This window comes from Lissotriton vulgaris, chromosome 2_1 (genome assembly GCF_964263255.1).
Source record: "Lissotriton vulgaris chromosome 2_1, aLisVul1.2, whole genome shotgun sequence".
NCBI classification, from domain to species: domain Eukaryota; kingdom Metazoa; phylum Chordata; class Amphibia; order Caudata; family Salamandridae; genus Lissotriton; species Lissotriton vulgaris.
In genome coordinates, this window is record NC_141687.1 from 1,279,183,033 (window position 1) to 1,279,200,826 (window position 17,794).

Sequence of the window (17,794 nt, forward strand, 5' to 3'; positions counted from 1 at the left end):
GCTAAACATATGTGTGAGGTCTTAAGATCTGATGCCACTTCTTGCGATGTTACTTTTTGTGAAGTCATGGGTTGTCATGTCATTTCATGTGATGTCACATTATATGATGTCACGTGCTGTGCTGTCACTTGCAAGCTGCCTAACTTGGTTACTCCCCGCACGTCTTTTTTTAGGACTTGTGCCCTGTAAGTCAGTGTTTGCTTTTGTGCCGCCTTGTGTATGCCTGTGATTTTCTGTGCTTCCTTGTGTATTAAAGTATTTCTATGTATTTTTTTTAAATACGTTCAGTTACACATTAATATCCATATAGAATAAACATGATGGTATTTATTGGTGCAATTGAATAATTCCAACAGCATTAAATAACAAGAAATAAAATACTTGAATCAATTAACACCAAACAATACACTCTCTTTTTACAGAAACCCCCATAATCCAACTCTTTTAATACATTACATCCCTGAAGACTAAAGCAACAATAAATGCGACCTTTTTGGTACCTTAAGCAAACAAATAATCAAAAGCATTTTTTATCATTAGTAAACCAGCCTCAGAGTAAAAGACTTTAAGTATCTTTTTTTCTCTATTAGTGCTGGCAAACATAGAAATAGAATATTTTTTATTACAGTATAATTTATTCTATATAAAAACGTACAAATCAGCAACTTTGTGTCAAACCCAAAATTCTCAACTCTTGCTTAAAATCCCAGCAGAAAAGCAAAAGAGCAAAAAATTCCTATGCAAATAAGTCCGTTGTATAGTCAAATATTAATGTGCAATACCATAGCATTCTCTTATTTTATTAATGGGCTGCAATGATGAATTCTTTCTAATAAATCTTTGAAAGGCTTTACATAAATGCCCGTAAAATGTCTTTCAAACAGATTTTTTTAAAAGAAATATTGCTCGCCATTAGTGATTGCAAACCCAAGATCATAAGGCGGTTGGACGCCCGCGGTGTTTTAGGAAGCGGTTAATCCGACCTCCGGATTGCGATGTACTTCGAGCGACTGCAGAAAGACCACTACCGCTGACAGCCTTCCTCCAACGGCCGAGATGGTGTTCTGAGCAAAACAGATTCCATAGGGCAGTACAGGGATCTCCGACCCCCATCCGGATTAGGATGTGGGTTTCCGACAACCTGACCTTGGCGGTCAGACAGGCTGCCTTGAGTCATCGGAAACAAAGGGTTTGGGGTGAATAGTCTCCCAAATTCACTACTCTCCAGCAGTCTTTGCTGTGATTCCCTTCCTCCAAGTCCCCCCGTATACCTGGGCAGCTGAACTCCGATGACTCCGATCCTGCGGGCAACGCAATCCAGGGAAGTCTGCTGTATGTATCCCCATTGACTGGACAGTGCACATTCCGCTACACTCTGGCAATGGGGTACACGATGCACAAGGCATATCCCCATGTATGTCAAGCATGTACGTACAATTCACATGTTTAATATGAGTTTTGTATGCATTTGCAGTGACCTATTTGTGGGATACGTGCTCCGCAGTAGCTGCAACCACCGTGGTAGCAGCGGTAGCATCCTAACACGGTGGGGGGAATCTTTCCGGCCTCAGCAGTTGGAAAGGGCTCACGAGGATGGCGGTCAGACGGTCGGTCCAACCAACATCATAATGACCTCCAAAGTGCTGATATATGCTTAGTATTTACTCAAATTGGGATTCACCACACTATAGACCATCGAGCTATTCCTCAGATACAGATGAAACTGTTTGATTATTAAGGCTTGGAAAAATGTGTTAACATTTCTGTTGCAATTCTCATAGAACTTAGCCCGATTGCAAGGTGTGCAGCCTTAATTCCAGCTTCTTGTATTCCAAATGCTTTTCAAATTGCTTTGCCTTCAAACCATTTCAAATTGAAATTAAACAGAGACTCAACTATTGTTTTTTTTTTTTTAGAAATATTTTTATTTGCATTTTATAAGTACATAACAACACAATCATGTAATCAAGGATGCACACACCCACGGCCCCCTCCACCCGCCCCCGATTCACATATTTCTAACAAAATTAACCCCAATCATTCCCGAGATCAATTTCAGCATTGTATTGTGATCTAATGAGATCCTATTCAAACTCGTCCCGTTTGTGCACTTGTAAGTACGCAGGCCAGTACTGAGGTCTCCACCCTCACAGCCCCCCATCCAATCCATGATAAGAGCGCCAACTGGACCAGACCCTCCGGAACTTCTTCGGGCACCCCCTAGCCTTGTAAGTCACTCTCTCCGCCGCCATGTACATGTCCAGTCCTCTCCTCCATTCCTCTAGTTCTGGGGTGGCCGGTGACCCCCAGTGTTTTGCTATGTCTCTCTTTGCTACAACTAGGGCCAGCACTAGGAAGATCAGTAGGGGTCTAGACAGGTCCACGTCATTCGTCATCCCCAGTAGGGCCAACCTGGGTTCCGGGTGAAGGGATGTCCCCAGAACCTCACTCAATTCCCTAAAGATGTCGGTCCAGTAGCGTTGTATCGAATTGCACGTCCACACAAGGTGGTAGAAGTCCCCGTCCTCTAGTTGACATCTGAGGCAGCTCTTGTCCGTCGCTTTCCCCATCTTATAGAGCTGCACCCTGTCATAGTATGTTCTATGGAGCATATTAAATTGGATAAGGCGCAGCCTGGATTTAATCGCTACATCCCTTGGGTGCATTAACACTACGTCCCAGTCAAGGTCGTCCATTTCTCCCACCTCCGATTCCCACGTCTGCCTAAGCTTCGCCAGGTCGCCCAGCATGTTATTTGTTAGGGTTTTATATGTGAGTGAGACTGTTTTCCCTTGAATTTGTTCTTGCAACAGTCGTCCCTCCAGTGGCGCATATTCTGGGAGCTCGGTTATTTGGATTTTTTGGGCCCACCAGGCGTGCTGCAGCTGCGCATATTTGAAGAACTGTGAGTGGTGTAAACCAAATTCCGTTTTCAATCCCATAAAGGATTTCAGTGCCCCTTTGGCGATCACATCGCCTATGGTGGAGATACCTATGTCGTCCCATCTTTGAAAGCCTTTCAGTTTGCTCAGTTCCGTTAACCACCTGCAATGCCACAGCGGCGTCTGCCGTGTGGGAGTCTTCTCCCATCCCGTGCGCTTTGTAGCTTTATTCCATGAATGTAGGGTAATGACCGTAGCCGGAAGAAGCGGCTCCCGTCGGTTGCCCCCATAGAGATAGTACAGTAAGTTTCGGGTTGACATTTTGTACCTTTCAAGGGCATAGGTAGGGTGATCTGCCGGGGCGTGCAGCCAGTCATTGATCGGGGCAAGATGTTCTGCCCAATAATAGGCTTCCAAGTTCGGAAGCGAGATCCCCCGGCTGTATTGGTGTCTCTGGAGGGTAGTTAGTGCCACTCTAGGTTGTTTACCCAACCAAAGGAAGGCCCTCAAATCCGCGTGTATCCTGGAGAGTACATTGGCTGGGAGTGGGTAGTATTCGTTCTGCAGGGCATAGAGGTACTTGGATAGGATAATCATCTGATACAGTGCCGCTCAGCCTAAAAGTGTGAGGGGGAGCTGCCTCCATCGGTCCATATCCGCAACGGAATTCAAGATAATGCGCTCCAAGTTTCGTTGGAATGACAGGGACCTGTCCAGAGTTTCATAGACTCCGAGATATTGGAAGCCCACCGTCGTAGTCGATAATTGTTCCGGAAGTGCCACCCAGACTCCCCGTCCCCCGGGGTCATAAAGGAGCGATTTGTGCCAATTAATTCGGTAACCCGCATGCCTACAGTATTGTTCAAGTTCTTGGAACAGCGCCGGTATGGTTGCCTCCGGGTGTGTAATATACAACAAGATATCATCCGCGTACAGGGAAATTTTCTCCTGTGCAGAGTCCGTCTCCCTCATTCTAAAGCCTCTGATGGCCGTGTTGTGCTGAATCCGAGCAGCCAGTGCCTCAATGGTAAGCGCAAAGAGGAGGGAGGGCCAGACTCAACTATTGTTAACCATCTGAAATTATTAAGCCTGGGCATAGTAGGCAGAGTTGCTCTACGTGGAGCACCACGGAGTTGGCTGAAAACTCAGTGGAGCTCCGCTACGTGCCTCCCACCCCCGCAATAAATATTTTCTAAATTCAATCTTCAAATAATGTAAAATAAAACCGCACTTAACTTATCGCGGCGTCCAAGGCAGCCCTCCTCCTCCTCCCCATAATCCATGGTAGGACTGCAAATGCACGCGCATGCGCAGTCCTACGTATGACCAACGTAGGAGATTACGGCAAGGAGGAGGAGGGCAGCCCGGGACGCCGCGATAAGGTAAGTGCAGTTTTATTTAACATTGTTTGAAGATTGAATTTAGAAAATATTTATGGTGGGGGGTGGGAGGTGGGAGGGTCCGGGGCTGAACTCCTCTCCGCTGCGGAGTCAGAAGTTTTCCAGAAACTTTACGTTCTCCGCGGAACGCGGAGTATGTAAAATTCTGCAAACTCCACCAGCGGAGCAGAGTTTAGTGTCCAGGGTTAGAAATTATCAGGTCGACTTTAGCCAAATAGGCTTTCAGCACTTGGACCACCAAACATCCTCCATGCTTCTAGTTTAAAGGACCTAATAGCTTCATTATTCCTATACACTTTGAAAATACCAGTTTTTCATGTTCTTTAAAAGCTTTCATTAGAAATCAACCTTAAGGGCCTCATTTATGAAAACTGTTGCTTTGCTTCGACAAAACAGCGATGCAACAGTATTCACGGCGCCCTCCTTTTGACACGATAGATGTGCCGTATTTAATGTACGCCTTTCCATGTCGCAATGAAAAGGCAGATATATCAAGAATCCTGATGTATCTGTTGGCGCAAAAGTCACGCATTGCTGGAGTTGTGTCACAAGCATGACGCAACTCCAGCAATGCATAGAGGAGGGTTATCCTTAACGCACTGCATCACCCTTTCACCTGCCATGAGGCAGGCGTAAGGTTTTGACGCAAAGGCGTCCTAGAAGTGGCACACTGAAATCTTATAGATTTCAATGTGCCACTTCTACAAGGCTTTCTTGCTGGTGAATGCCCACCCTGCATACATTATACCTGATGCTGGTAAAATGTGATGTAAGGGTTCACACCTGTCTAGTGACGCAACAGCAGCGCAAAAGTGTCACAAGGGCTCATAAATAAGTCCCTAAGTGTTTATAGAAGGAAAGTCTTTTAAACTTGGCATTCTATATCTGCACTAAAAGTTTCATTCATCATGTTCCATGCATAGCACATGGGTTTTTATCAACATTAATGATCCAATTATTCTGTTTACAGACGATTACACACTTAAGGTATCTAGCTGCCTCTAAAGCCCGAAAGATGTATGTAAATATACCTTTATTTTCTTTTTGTAGGCACCCTTTCACTGCACTTATGGCTTCAGGAAGGTCACATTCAACAAGAGAAAACAAGCATTGGCATAGCCAATAGGTCTCGCCTCTGGGACCCTATAAGTGTTTAGTTATACAGCACAATATCCTTGGTGCAACAACATCAACTGTTGCATGGCTAAATTCTTATAAGTTACCAAAGGCGAAACCTATTGGCTATGCCAATGCTTGATCAACATTGGCGGGAGAACAAAAGTTTTGCTGTGATTGGCCAAGGTGGAGCACAGATTAAAAGGGAGGTCCTAAAATGCATTTGGTCACCAATGAAAGTTTACATGGACTTTGTGTACTCATGTGTAGTGGCCAAATGCCTAGGCAGATTTTCATCAAATTTGTCACAATTATGCAATATGGTGTGAAGATGATCCTTTAAGGTACTACAGGTACTTTTTAAGTTAAGAGGCTTTTTAACTTAGTGATATCTGTTGTGGCAGTACTTTCACGAATGTTCACAGTATTTCATGGATGTGCCATGGTACATAGCGATGAAAAGGCCTTACGTGATTAGCTAATGACTGCCTTTACAAAAGTTAAATCTCATACTATATGCAACAAGGGGGGTCGAAGTAGCCATTTAAGCACTGGGTAAACTAATATACACAAAAAGAGCAGTGGCCCACAAGTGATAGATTATAAGTCCTGAGTAATCAACAACAGTTTCTTAATTACTGTTGGAATCTAAAAAAAACTTTGCATGTGATTTCAAAATGTTATGTTAAAAACTACTCAAGATAGCTGCAGATCTGGTTTTTGTTTGCATTTTATTTTTGTTATAAAATAGTGTCTACCTCTAACACGTTCACAAAAATTCAACTATTACATGATTCATCACATTCAGATATACAGAAAATGTTTAGCTAGTACATGGATTTATACAGTCTTTCATCATATATTGTTTGAGTAGCACTCATGGCCTATATCGTTTTTTGTATGCACTGGGTCCGGTTTGCAGGTATTCCACATATGTAGACGATTGCCAACCAATCTGATGCCCCAAACCTATTTGCTTTTACACGTAGATTAAGTGCCATGCACAGACAATACACTCACCCTGACATATTCAGGTACCAACTATGATTAAATGGCAGTCGGTGCAATTAAGCAGTTGTACTGCTTAGCATAGGCAATGTACTTCAGAGCCTCTGAGCAGCTACTGCTTTGCACATAATTGGAAATGTTAGGGTTGCGAATATAGACAGACAACTATATGTTGAGTCCTTGGCGTTCATCTAAAAATAACTGCATTCAGTTTTCTTCACGAATAAAAACAATTGTACAAATTGTTTGCAAAAGTCAAGAACTGAAAACTTGAGCCCATGTTTATCAATGTGATCTATAGTTGTAATGTTTTCGCTTTGAAATGGAAAACTTTAAATCGCAATGTAGGACATTAAGCAGGTGGCAACCTCCACTCAATATTTTTTTCACAAGATGACATTATATTTGGCAGTCCCTCTCCCGTCATGTCATCATGAAGTGTTAAAGCCCTCTCACTAGAGAGCATGCGTGACGTTAGGTCATTAAACTCTGCTGCCTTGAAACTGGCCTCTGGCATAATAGTTTGATGTTCTTCCTTGGACCAATATTCTGAGAGGCACAGCTTCAAGGTACATTATTGACTGGTATGCTTTCATTTTAGAGCAGCCCTGTGTGTAATTACTTTTAGATCCATAATATGTATGATGGTAGCATGTATGTGGGAAATACGGCTTGTACTTTTATCGTTCAGAGACTATTCTTCATGGCAACTGCTTTTCTTGGCATCATTGTTGGGGTAAACATTATTTCTGCTCTTTCTGATTGTTTCATAATGAAATAACTTCTGAAATTATACAAAGTGGATACAAACAGTTTTTCATTAGAACTCAAAAGTTTCGGAGCTGCAGAGAATGTAAAATTACCTTAGTTACTGTTGGAAAATGTGCAGCATTAACTGATTTCTTTATATTTTTGTTTATTTTTATTTTCATTTAATGCCATTTTCTATAGCGCAAACTTTAGCCGAAGGTGTCAGGGCGCTTTACATAAGAACCAGTTGCGATACATAATGACTTAGGATTACAGGCGTTACATAAAAGATACCAACAGAAAAAATTGCAAATGAACAAGTAGTAAAGTCACACAAGTGTTCTCATTTTAGAACTTGGAACTATTACACCTCCCTCAAAGGATTGTTCAAATGTTTCTCCACAATCATTGGAACAATACCAAGTGACCCCTCCCCCCCACCCCCGCCTCTCATTTCTGCTACTTCTGCTATACCTTGTAGTCAGAGGAAAGGAACATTTCATATATGCTGGACAGAGGGCGTATGTATATGAAAGTCTAGGGGCCATATTACCAAGGTGAAGTATCGCCGCTTTTTCGGCGAATTGTGCAGAGAAAGCAGCGATATTCTAGCGCCCTATTAACAAGGGCATGCTAACGCCTGCCGCAAGCCCACTTTGCATGTCAGCGAGAAACATCGCGAATGACATGCAAAGTGGGCGTTCCCACATCCAACCACATGTAAAATGTGGTTGGAGGTGGTAACACCCTATTACCTATTGTGGAGAAGTGTGGCTCACTGGTTAGAGTGGCAGACCCTGATGCAGAGGTCTGACCTGGGACCAGGGTTCAATTCCCGTTGTGGCAGGGTCTTGGGCTCAATGTCCGCGGACCCGAAAATTCTCGCCACGGTGCCTACTCTAATCATGGGTCCCACTCTGCAACTCTGGGCAATAGCTTGCTTAATCTCCACACCGGCCCTAATCGCTAAGGATGCCTGGCTTCACCTCGGGGTGCGCAGGAGTGGGCGCCTCACAGGAACAGGCCAGGATGGGTTCCTCAGCAGTACAGCGCGGGGACACACTGCTAAGTGTAACCAGGTGCTTTATAAGCTCAGTTACTTTACTTTACACTACTTTACCAAGGCAGGCGTTGGGAGAAGGAGACCTGCGATAAACTCGTTTATCGCAGGTCTCCCAATGCCTGCTCTGATCAGGTTTTACGATTTACAAAAAAGGGGGGTGGTGATGAACAGAGTGTCTGATTTAAACAGACCACTCTTACCCAGTCCAAAGATCAGGGCTTGATCCATCACCGTTATTTATCTCACTGCCCCATCCCAGCTCAGAACCTGGCTATATGCAAATCAGTCTGTCCCTGGCCCAGTGCATCATGGGAACAGGGCAGACTAAACTACCAAGCCAATTCTTCACCAGAAAGGAGACAAGCTACCGGGGACCGGTTTCTGGCATTTCAGCCTTCTTCGGCCCGGCTTGCTTTAATCCTGATGGAGCAGTGAGAAAGGGACTCATGTCTGAGTATACCCTGCCACACCTATAGTGGCCAAAAACGATTTACAAAAAAGGAGGGTGTTTTAGGCATTGATAACATGGGGGTGTGGATCATAAAGCTGAATCCACCCCCCACATTATCAAGGCACACATTGGCGTGTGACAACAACGCTTGTTTTCATGCGCTAATGTTCCCTATCGCCGGCTATCGCCGGATTTAATATCGCCTATGTGTTGCGCGTTGATAATGACGCGCTAACATGGTGATAAAATCCGGCGATAGGGAAATGTGCGATGTGCGTTTTTTAATGCACATCTTGGTAATATGGCCCTACGTTTTATACAGGAGCAACAACATGTAGGGGGGGTGTTGTCAGGAGGCATTTGAGAATTGGAGTCTGGATCGAAGAGTTATCAGTTCCTTCCTGAAAGTTTTGACAAATATAATTTCTCTTACGGGATAGAGCATTATAGGAGGCTCACACCGTTACAATCCTTATTGAGAAACCAGAGTCTCAAGATGGCCTTTAAATCAGACCATTGCATGTTGTGGAAATCCATTAAGACCTTTGTTGTCTCAAATAAAACTTCTGTTTAGTGTTTTTTCCTTTTGATTTATTTGCGCAAATGGTTGATTTCTGTGGTGATTTAGCTCTATATAGGTGGCAATACCCTCGAACATGTAAAAATATACTAATTAAGCCCCCTCCCAGATGGTTCCTTCCAATCCCTCTTCTGAATGGGTGTGCTTTATTCAAGCAGCACCTGGATTATTTACAGTCCCTGTGAGTTTAGCGTGGTGACAGTTATAGCCAACTTCCTCATTTGAATAGTTTTTTTAGCACAACTACATGTGAAGAAGTTCTGCCAACCTCTATTTTCAGGTAGAGACAGTTTCTCCTGCCACCATGCAATAACTCTCAGTACTAGAAATGTTCAGCATAGAAGAGGTTCACCATTACTATATCTGTGTGTTTGAGCATGGGCGGGTTTCGGATATGTGTTTTTGTATAGAGTATATTCAATGGAATGCTGGGTCACTTCCTGTAATGGAATGCAGCGTCACTTTCTGTGATCTATTGCTGTGTCACTGTCTGTAACGGGAGGCTGCGTCACTTTCTGTGTTGGAATGCTACGTCATGCCCCTGTTCTTATTCATAGATATGAAGGTGGAAATAGGACAACATAGCATGTGCTTTCTTTAAACAAAGCTGTTTTCCGAAAGTAACCGAGGGAATTGCACGAAAAAGAATTGGCTACGCTGTGAAGTTTCCATGTATCCATTTAATACAATTAAATTTAAAGGGTCCTCTCGACCCTTTAAAACCTGAGCAATTCAGGAAAGTAGATGCCATAGTACTGGAACCACTAAGAGGCATAATCAATACATCATTAACCACATCAGAAATTCCCAGGAAATGGAAGCAGGCATGGGTAAATCCCATAATCAAAAAACCCAAATTAGATCCAACGAAGCCGGAAAATTACAGACCTATATCGTTGCTACCATGGCCTGCTAAGATCACTGAGTCCTACGTAAATACTATTCTTACGGCACACCTCTATACCAATAACATCTTGGACACCTCCCAGCATGGTTTCCGTGCAGATCACAGCACGGAGACCGCACGTCTTAGTGTTGCAGAACATCTCAGATCCATCAGAGACTCCGGTCAAACAGCAGCGCTGATTCTGCTCGACCTCAGCGCTGCTTTCGATACGGTCTCCCATGAGGTGCTTCTGTATAGACTGGAGGCAGCAGGGGTGAAGAATGCAGCTCTGGCCTGGTTTAAAGCTTTTCTGTCGGACAGATCCTTTCAGGTAGCTACCCCTCCATTTGTCTAAAAAAAATGCAACATAATGCACGGAGTACCTCAGGGCTCAGCCCTTAGCCCGACACTCTTTAATTTATATGTTCAACCACTAACTGTGGTCGCCAAGGAGTGGGACCTGTCAATCGTCTCATACGCCGACGATACTCAGTTGGTGGTAACATTGAGTGATGACAACGAAGTAGGAGCTCTGAATTTCAAGCATGGCCTTACTGCAGTAACTGAGTGGCTGACGGCCAATTATTTACAACTTAACGCTGACAAAACGGAGGTGTTAATTGTAGGAAAAAAGGCCGAAGCGTGGGGGAAAGATTGGTGGCCCGATATTCTTGGCCCCCCCCCCCCAACCCCAAAGCAGAGGTAAAAAACCTGGGGGTGTGGTTCGACTCAACCTTGAGTTTTGTTGACCACACAAAAAAAGTAGCTGCCACAAGCTTTGGTATCCTACGTAACTTATGACCAATATTAAAATTCTTTGACCCCTCCACACGTCGGGTAATTATCCAAGCCACAATCCTCTCCCGCTTAGACTATGCTAACTCCCTACTTTTGGGAGCCAATCAAGCAGAAAAAAAACGTCTACAGCATGTTCAAAATGCAGCAGCACGGGCCATTACAGGACTTCCCTGGTTCGAGTCTGTAACCAAGACCCTGGTGAAACTGCACTGGTTACCAGTGGAAAAGAGAATTAGCTTCAAGGCCCTGTGTCTGGCCTTTAAGATTCTGAAAAAATCTTCTCCCCCCATGCAATGCCATTTGATAACACGGTATACTCCCAATAGAGCCCTTAGATCAGAAGGAAAAAATCGAGTCACGATTCCTCGTGTCAGACTCGCCCGCATTGGAGGACGTTCCTTTCAATACATGGCTGCCAAACTATGGAACGCACTACCTCTGTGGATCCGAAATATAAATGATCTTCTGGCCTTTAGAAAGGCACTGAAAACCCACCTGTTCTGCTAAGTTGACTTGTTAGTCTATCTGTATGTTGTGCCTTCTCCTTTCTAGTCCAGCGCCGGGACGCCCCTTCGCTGGGGCAGCCGCCGCGCTATACAAGAAAATGTAACATAACATAACAACATACGTGTCGATCTAGAAGTCATGCACCTTTATTGTTTGAAAGTTAACAGATACCATAGGTGCAGCACGAGGACACTACAGTATTTAATTATTTAGGGCAAAATATCTGAGGTATTTGTAGAAAATATTTTTTAAACTATCTTCGTTATTGGGTTATAGTACTTTTTCGCAGTTAGTATTTACTAACGTGATTCTTGAGATTTTGCATGCGCCGATTCCAGATTTAATCTGTATTCCTTCAGCAGCCCGCGCACTAGCTGTCAGTGAGAGACAAGCATTGGCCGCGCGGCCGTGAAAGTAACGCGGCCATGAAAGCAAAAGTGATGGCAGCAGTTAGTATTTACTAACGTAATTCTTGAGGTTTTGCATGCGCCGATTCCAGATGTGATCTGTATTCCTTCAGCAGCCCGCGCGTTCGCTGTCAGTGAGAGACAACCATTGGCCGCGCGGCCGCGGGGCTGTGAAAGCAAAGTGATGGCAGGGTTGCTCTCTGTGGTGGGGGAGGGGCAGAGCAAGGCGCTTGGGAGAGCAAGGCTTAATGAGCCATGAAAGCCACATGGCGGCTGCACGCGTGACCGCAAGCTTGAGGCCAGGAAAAGATTGTGGTAGCACTTTAAAAAGCCACCACTAACTGAATGTCTCGCAGATCAGCGCATGCGCTGGGTCAGCGAGACCTAAAAACCAGGGGAGGAAGCAAGGACGCATCTCTACCTCAACTCATTCAAAGTGTGCACTTGTGTCGCAAAATACACTTGAGCTCAGGTTCCAGGGAGTAGAGCTGTTAGAAGTAACAATAGTCAGATGGAATACCTTTTCATGTTTATACCTATGTCTGTTTTTCCTATATGTACGCGTATGCTTCCTTGTGTTATCATGGCTGTCTATGAATGTCCATGCTTTTACATGTCTACCTGCGTTGTTCTAAGGATTCCTTTGCCTCATTGAGTGGACCTGTGTTCTGTACATCTAAGTATATGTTGCCTATTATACCTATGCAAAAAGATTAAAATCAATAAAATCAGATTTGAACAAAAAAACATTGAGTGGACTTGTGTTTTTGTGCCTGTACTTCCTTTTGTTTTTCTCTATTTATTTACATATATTTGTGCTTTTCTGCCTATGCCTGTGTGTTTTTTCAGTGAATGTGCGTATTTTCTTCTGTTTGCTTGTGGTTTGCCATGTATTTATTTGCTTGCTTGAGTCATTCCTTGAGTTTATGTCTTAGGCCCTTGTTATTGTCTCTATTTATCAAGGTCTGTCTGTCTGTGCTTTCCTATCTGTACCCGTTTTTCCAGTGTTTGTCTATGTGTTTTTTCGGGCTGTATCAGAGTACAACCCTGTGGTTGATCACCTGTCTGTCTCCACACAGGAAGTTGAAGTCCACAGAGCTGGAGTTTGCGCCTCCATTCACAGTGAGCGGTTTCCTGAGTGGCGGAGGGGGTGTTGCCTACACACGCTTTCAGGAGCCCGGCGTGTGAGGTCTTGAAGGAGGACGGCAGCAACAGGTGAGTTGGTGTGGACTATGGTCACACATTTATGGGCAGACTGTCAGTGGGTGGCTTACTTCAACTTTTAGAAGGAGAGCGAGGTGTGTCCTGTGAGAGTCAAGTCTACAGAAGAACATCCTGTATTCCAGGAGTGTGACTGAACTTAGACTCAGCACTCAAGAGACATCACAGAGTCTCACTATCAGCACTCATGTGACATGACTCATGGTCTCAGTTATTACGTTTGTTGTGTGCATTGTATCACCCATAACACACACACTTATGTAAGTAAATGGTGGGGTTGGAATGGAAAGCTCTACGATCTTGCGAGCAAATGCCCCTGCCCTGATTCATCCAACATTGAGTATTTGGCAGTTTTTTACCTTTTTTTGGACTCAACGCACTAGACTTTGGGGGGTGTATGCTGAAGACCACCTAAGTTATAACCTTTCGACGCAATGCGCTCTCTGATCTGGACTGGTGCACCATGCATACCTGTTCTAGAGAAACTGACTACCTTCAGCTTGTTGGACTACACAACACAGACAGTGACAGCAGCTTGTTTATTGATACTGACAGTCCATGCCTTCTTTAGCTGTTGACTTTGTTAGGGCAACGGGCCTACTTCACTCGGGGAACAGCGTGTACAACGCAACTTTTACCACGCAGTACCTTTACCACGCATCTTTTGCAACGCAAGTCGTTACAACGACTTGCGCTGGGGGCGCTGTAGGATAGGGAATAGTTTAATTTACTATCCAAAACCTTCCCTACTATCCACGGGGACTGGAGCTGGAATAGTAAATTAAACTATTCACTATCCAGCGCCCGCTAACGCAAGTCGTTGTAATGACTTGCGTTGTAAAACCTGTGTGGTAAAGGCATGCGTTGTAAAAGCATGCATATTAACGACATACATCCCTTCGCTCGCTACTACAAAAGTTCAGCTAAGTTTTTTGTAACCGAGCCCTTTGATACATTCCGTTGTAGGGATGGGGAGCATGCAGGCAGAAATGGTGTTTATCGTAGAAGAACTAGGAAGGAGGGTCTTGGCTCCAATTGACTAAGCACTCAGTGGATTTCCACCAAAAACATGCTACGCAAAATGGCGATTGAATGTAGCCTGTCAGACTTGCATTGTCTATTGCCAGCATTCCTGAAGCCTTTGTGAAGAATCAGACTCTGAGTTGTGGCAGCAATGGAGACCGCGATCTCCCTAGACGTACAGCGACAGCCCTTTTGTTGAATACTCTTTTTTCCTTGCTAGTGTTGACCCCATTAGATTGGTGGAAAGTGTGGGGAGTCCTTAGGCAGGGGTTTTTCTTAGAAGTGAAATGTTAGCCATTTGTCAGGGCCTCCTCTTTTGTTTATCTTGATTTTTCAGTGCCAGGATACCCTTTCGGGTGAGTTGTGTGCTCTGCAAATACCCGTAACATAGCATTTGGAATTGCTGATCCTTAGAGGTTGATAGGAATGAGATCTCGGGCTTCCTCTTCTATTGCACATGTATTTTGGGTTTCTTTCAGTAAAGTCTCCCAGAAAAAGTCCCACCCTGACCACCACCACCTGAGGACAATGAGCAAAACTGATCTTTCTGAGAATGGAAACACAAATTGCAGAGCTGCCTTCACCCAGTTCCAGGGTTACACCTATGCGCAAGGCTAGTGTAAGTGACGGACTGACACTCCAATATTATCGTTCCAGGACTCCTCAGTGACAAGTGTAGTTGACACTACACAGGGTGTTGGAAATCTTCGGAGTTCACAAGCTGGTGTTTTTGACAGCTAGATCCTCAGTCAAGGAAGCAACATCAGCTGAAGAAGTCTTCAACCATCTCTTGTGAGTGTATCTTGCAAAGGAGCAGGGGTGGCACTTCCGTAATGACAGAGGAGCACCACCCCCCTGTTAAAAGATGAAAAATAAAATGAAAATGAAGGCATTTTATTATCATTTTATTTTTCCCTAGCGTCGTCAGCTGTCAACACATGTGTTCAGCGAGGCGGGGCCAGGCAATCCTCTCGTGACATGCATGGCAGGAGGAGGAGGAGGTGGTGGGCACATTTAAGTGCGCATGTCCGTTTGACCTGCTGCATTAGGCTGGCCAAACGTTCATGCGCACTTAGGTTTCTCCAACCCAGCTGTGTTACACATCTGGGTTGGAGAAACGCCACAGGCTCCCAGGCACAGTCGGAGCGGCAAAGCAAGCTGCTCAGACCAATCCCAGCACTTCTCTCATGCTGGGAATAGTATTCCTAGCATTAGAGAAGCACCTGGATTGGTATCTGAGAGCATCTGGGAGCCTGCGCAGTGTACAGCTGGAGTCGAGGATCAGGAGAGAGGAGCAAGGCGGCGACCATCAGAGCGGCAGGTAAGTGCATTTTTTTTTGTCTTCCCTCCACCCACGCCCCCCAACCAAGCAATGAAAGCAGCCGCCACTAAAAAGGAGTCTTCCTTTACTGCTGAGAGAGCGGTGCTAGAGGCATGCATGCAGGAGGAGTCTGCTCTAAGGAGAAGTCCAACTATGCCGGCCTTGTAAAGGAGTTTCCCCGAGAAGTGGAGTGACCTTAGCCACTAGAGCGAGAACAGCATAATGAGTGAGGATGTATAGAGGCCCTGAAAGTAGACTCTGGTGAGCCCCTGTTTCTTGGTGCAAACAACTAAAAACCTTCCTATTTCATCCAGTCTAATTTCCTCCTCCCTCTGTTGTGCTTTTTTCTCTGGTCGGTTTTGGTGTTTTCAGCGCTTGGACGCCCTCGGGCAACAATTCGCGCTTTACAAATCAACATCCTATCCTATCCTATCCTATCCTATATCCTCGGTCGTCCCTAACTCATTCCCTTCTCTCTAGCCTGGTAGGGTTTGGCAGGGCAGCCAGCATGCACTGAAGCAAGTCCCCGATCTCATGGACTCACTTCTGATCTGACTGGATCTCTGAGTGCCCTCAAGGTGTGCTGCACTTAAAACTGAACTGCAAATCCACAGTTGCCACTGTGGCATGGACTATGCCCCCAGCACTAACAAGTGTGCCCCAGGACCTTTCAAAATCATCAATGTGTCCCCTGGGATCCTAGACAACAGACACTAGGGATATCTCTACTGTCCCTAAATTCTCCAGCTTCAACTTTCTCCATGAGCCTGGGGATGGCCTACACCTTATTTGGGCAGAGGGTTTGTTTGTATGGAAGACAATAACTGCAATAACTGCAACAACCACAAGCCCAATTGAGGTCCTATTAGCACCCATTAGAATCTGCCAGGAGAAGGTCGGAGCTGAGGACTGAGGGACTGCAACATCACTCAAGGTTGGTGGCTCCAGAACGTTATATCCACTGCACCCGGCCCCGGTAAACCTGTTTCGCTGAGTGAGAGCACCGTACAGTGCAGCTGTTGAACTAGTCTACTTCGAAAGGCTAGTAAAAGCACATAAACACAGTGGCATCTGGCATGTCCCAAGGGTAGTGGGGTGGGTAAGACAGTAATCAAGCATTTACAATGCAATGGTCTCGGCATTATTAAAGGTAGAGCTATTGGCATTGCTCATGACTTTTTTGTTGGTGTTTTTTTTTTTAAATCATAAATAAATGGCATTGTCATTTACATTGCCAATAGCGTAATCGTTAAATAAATGGCATTGTCATTTACAATGCCAATAGCTTAATCGCTCGCAAATGTATGACCTATTGCATTTACACCCACACAGAGCCACACACACAAATCCACCCCCACACACATACAGAGCCACCCACACAGAGTTATTCACACAGAGTCACCCACACACACCATGGCTCTAAGTGGAAGCGTTTTCAATAATATACAAGCCATAGTTGCTGCCTATTTATCTTATGCAACTAACAACCATTGACAAAGCCAATAGTCCTGACTTGGTGTAGGTATTAAGTTACTTGGTGTATCATATATATGGATGCAGTGACAGAAACAGCAAAATACAAGTTGGGTGGCACACTATGCTAAGCACGAAGCCAAGCGTTTTACAGAATATTTTACTCTTGAACTGACCACCAGTAAACAAAATATACACATTATGTATAGTATTCAGACAGTGTTACAAAAGAGTACAGCTGCAGTTAACATCCAAGTTTAGGTGACAGAGGATTGAACCTAGCTCCCAAAAATGAGTAATAATATTTGCAAACTGCACTGCCCCCCCCCCCAAAAAAAAAAAAAGACTCGGGCTCCAATGTTCCTACAGCACTCCTCCCAAGGTCTTAAAAAGATTTTGCACCCTGTGTTGGCAAATTCACATTCACGTGCAAAAGTATTGGAAAGTACCTACCAAAGCAACGTGGACAGTGAACTCCACTCCAATACCGATGGATGCAATAAGGATGACGACAGGCACAGCACTCAGCTTTATCCCGATCAGCCCCATCATTCCAAAGAGCTCCACTGTCATCAGAGCAAGCACTATCACCTGAAAGGATGCAAAAAACACTGTAAACTCTTTGGTCAGACCACCAAGAACCAATGAATGGTCCAACAAGTTAAAATAACGAAATAAGTAATCTCAGATGAGCGCACAACATTTTGCTTGTGGCAGACATTGATAGCCCGTGCTTACTGTGCCAGCTCCGTCTAGGAATTACGTCAAGATTTGCCATCAGTACTTTAAGTGCAATATAATGAGGCGCAAGAGAGCACCAATGTTTTATTTTAAGTAGATAACAGTGATCCGATGTTCTGCTCAAGTTAGCCTGTGCATGCTACCAGAATAGCCAGCTAACAAGTGCA

General features: G+C 44.6%; 1 protein-coding gene across 7 annotated transcripts in view; it reads left to right on the forward strand.

Moving 5' to 3' along the window:
- Window positions 1-17,794, forward strand: part of SMIM35 (small integral membrane protein 35) — a 428,495-nt gene that overhangs the window by 376,401 nt on the left and 34,300 nt on the right. For all 7 annotated transcript variants that reach the window (XM_086957018.1, XM_086957017.1, XM_086957014.1 and 4 more), the window contains one exon: window positions 12,928-13,063. In XM_086957018.1, the coding sequence (XP_086813144.1) occupies window positions 12,928-13,036 (109 nt within the window). In that variant the 3' untranslated portion in view covers window positions 13,037-13,063. The remainder of the gene's footprint in view (window positions 1-12,927; window positions 13,064-17,794) is intronic.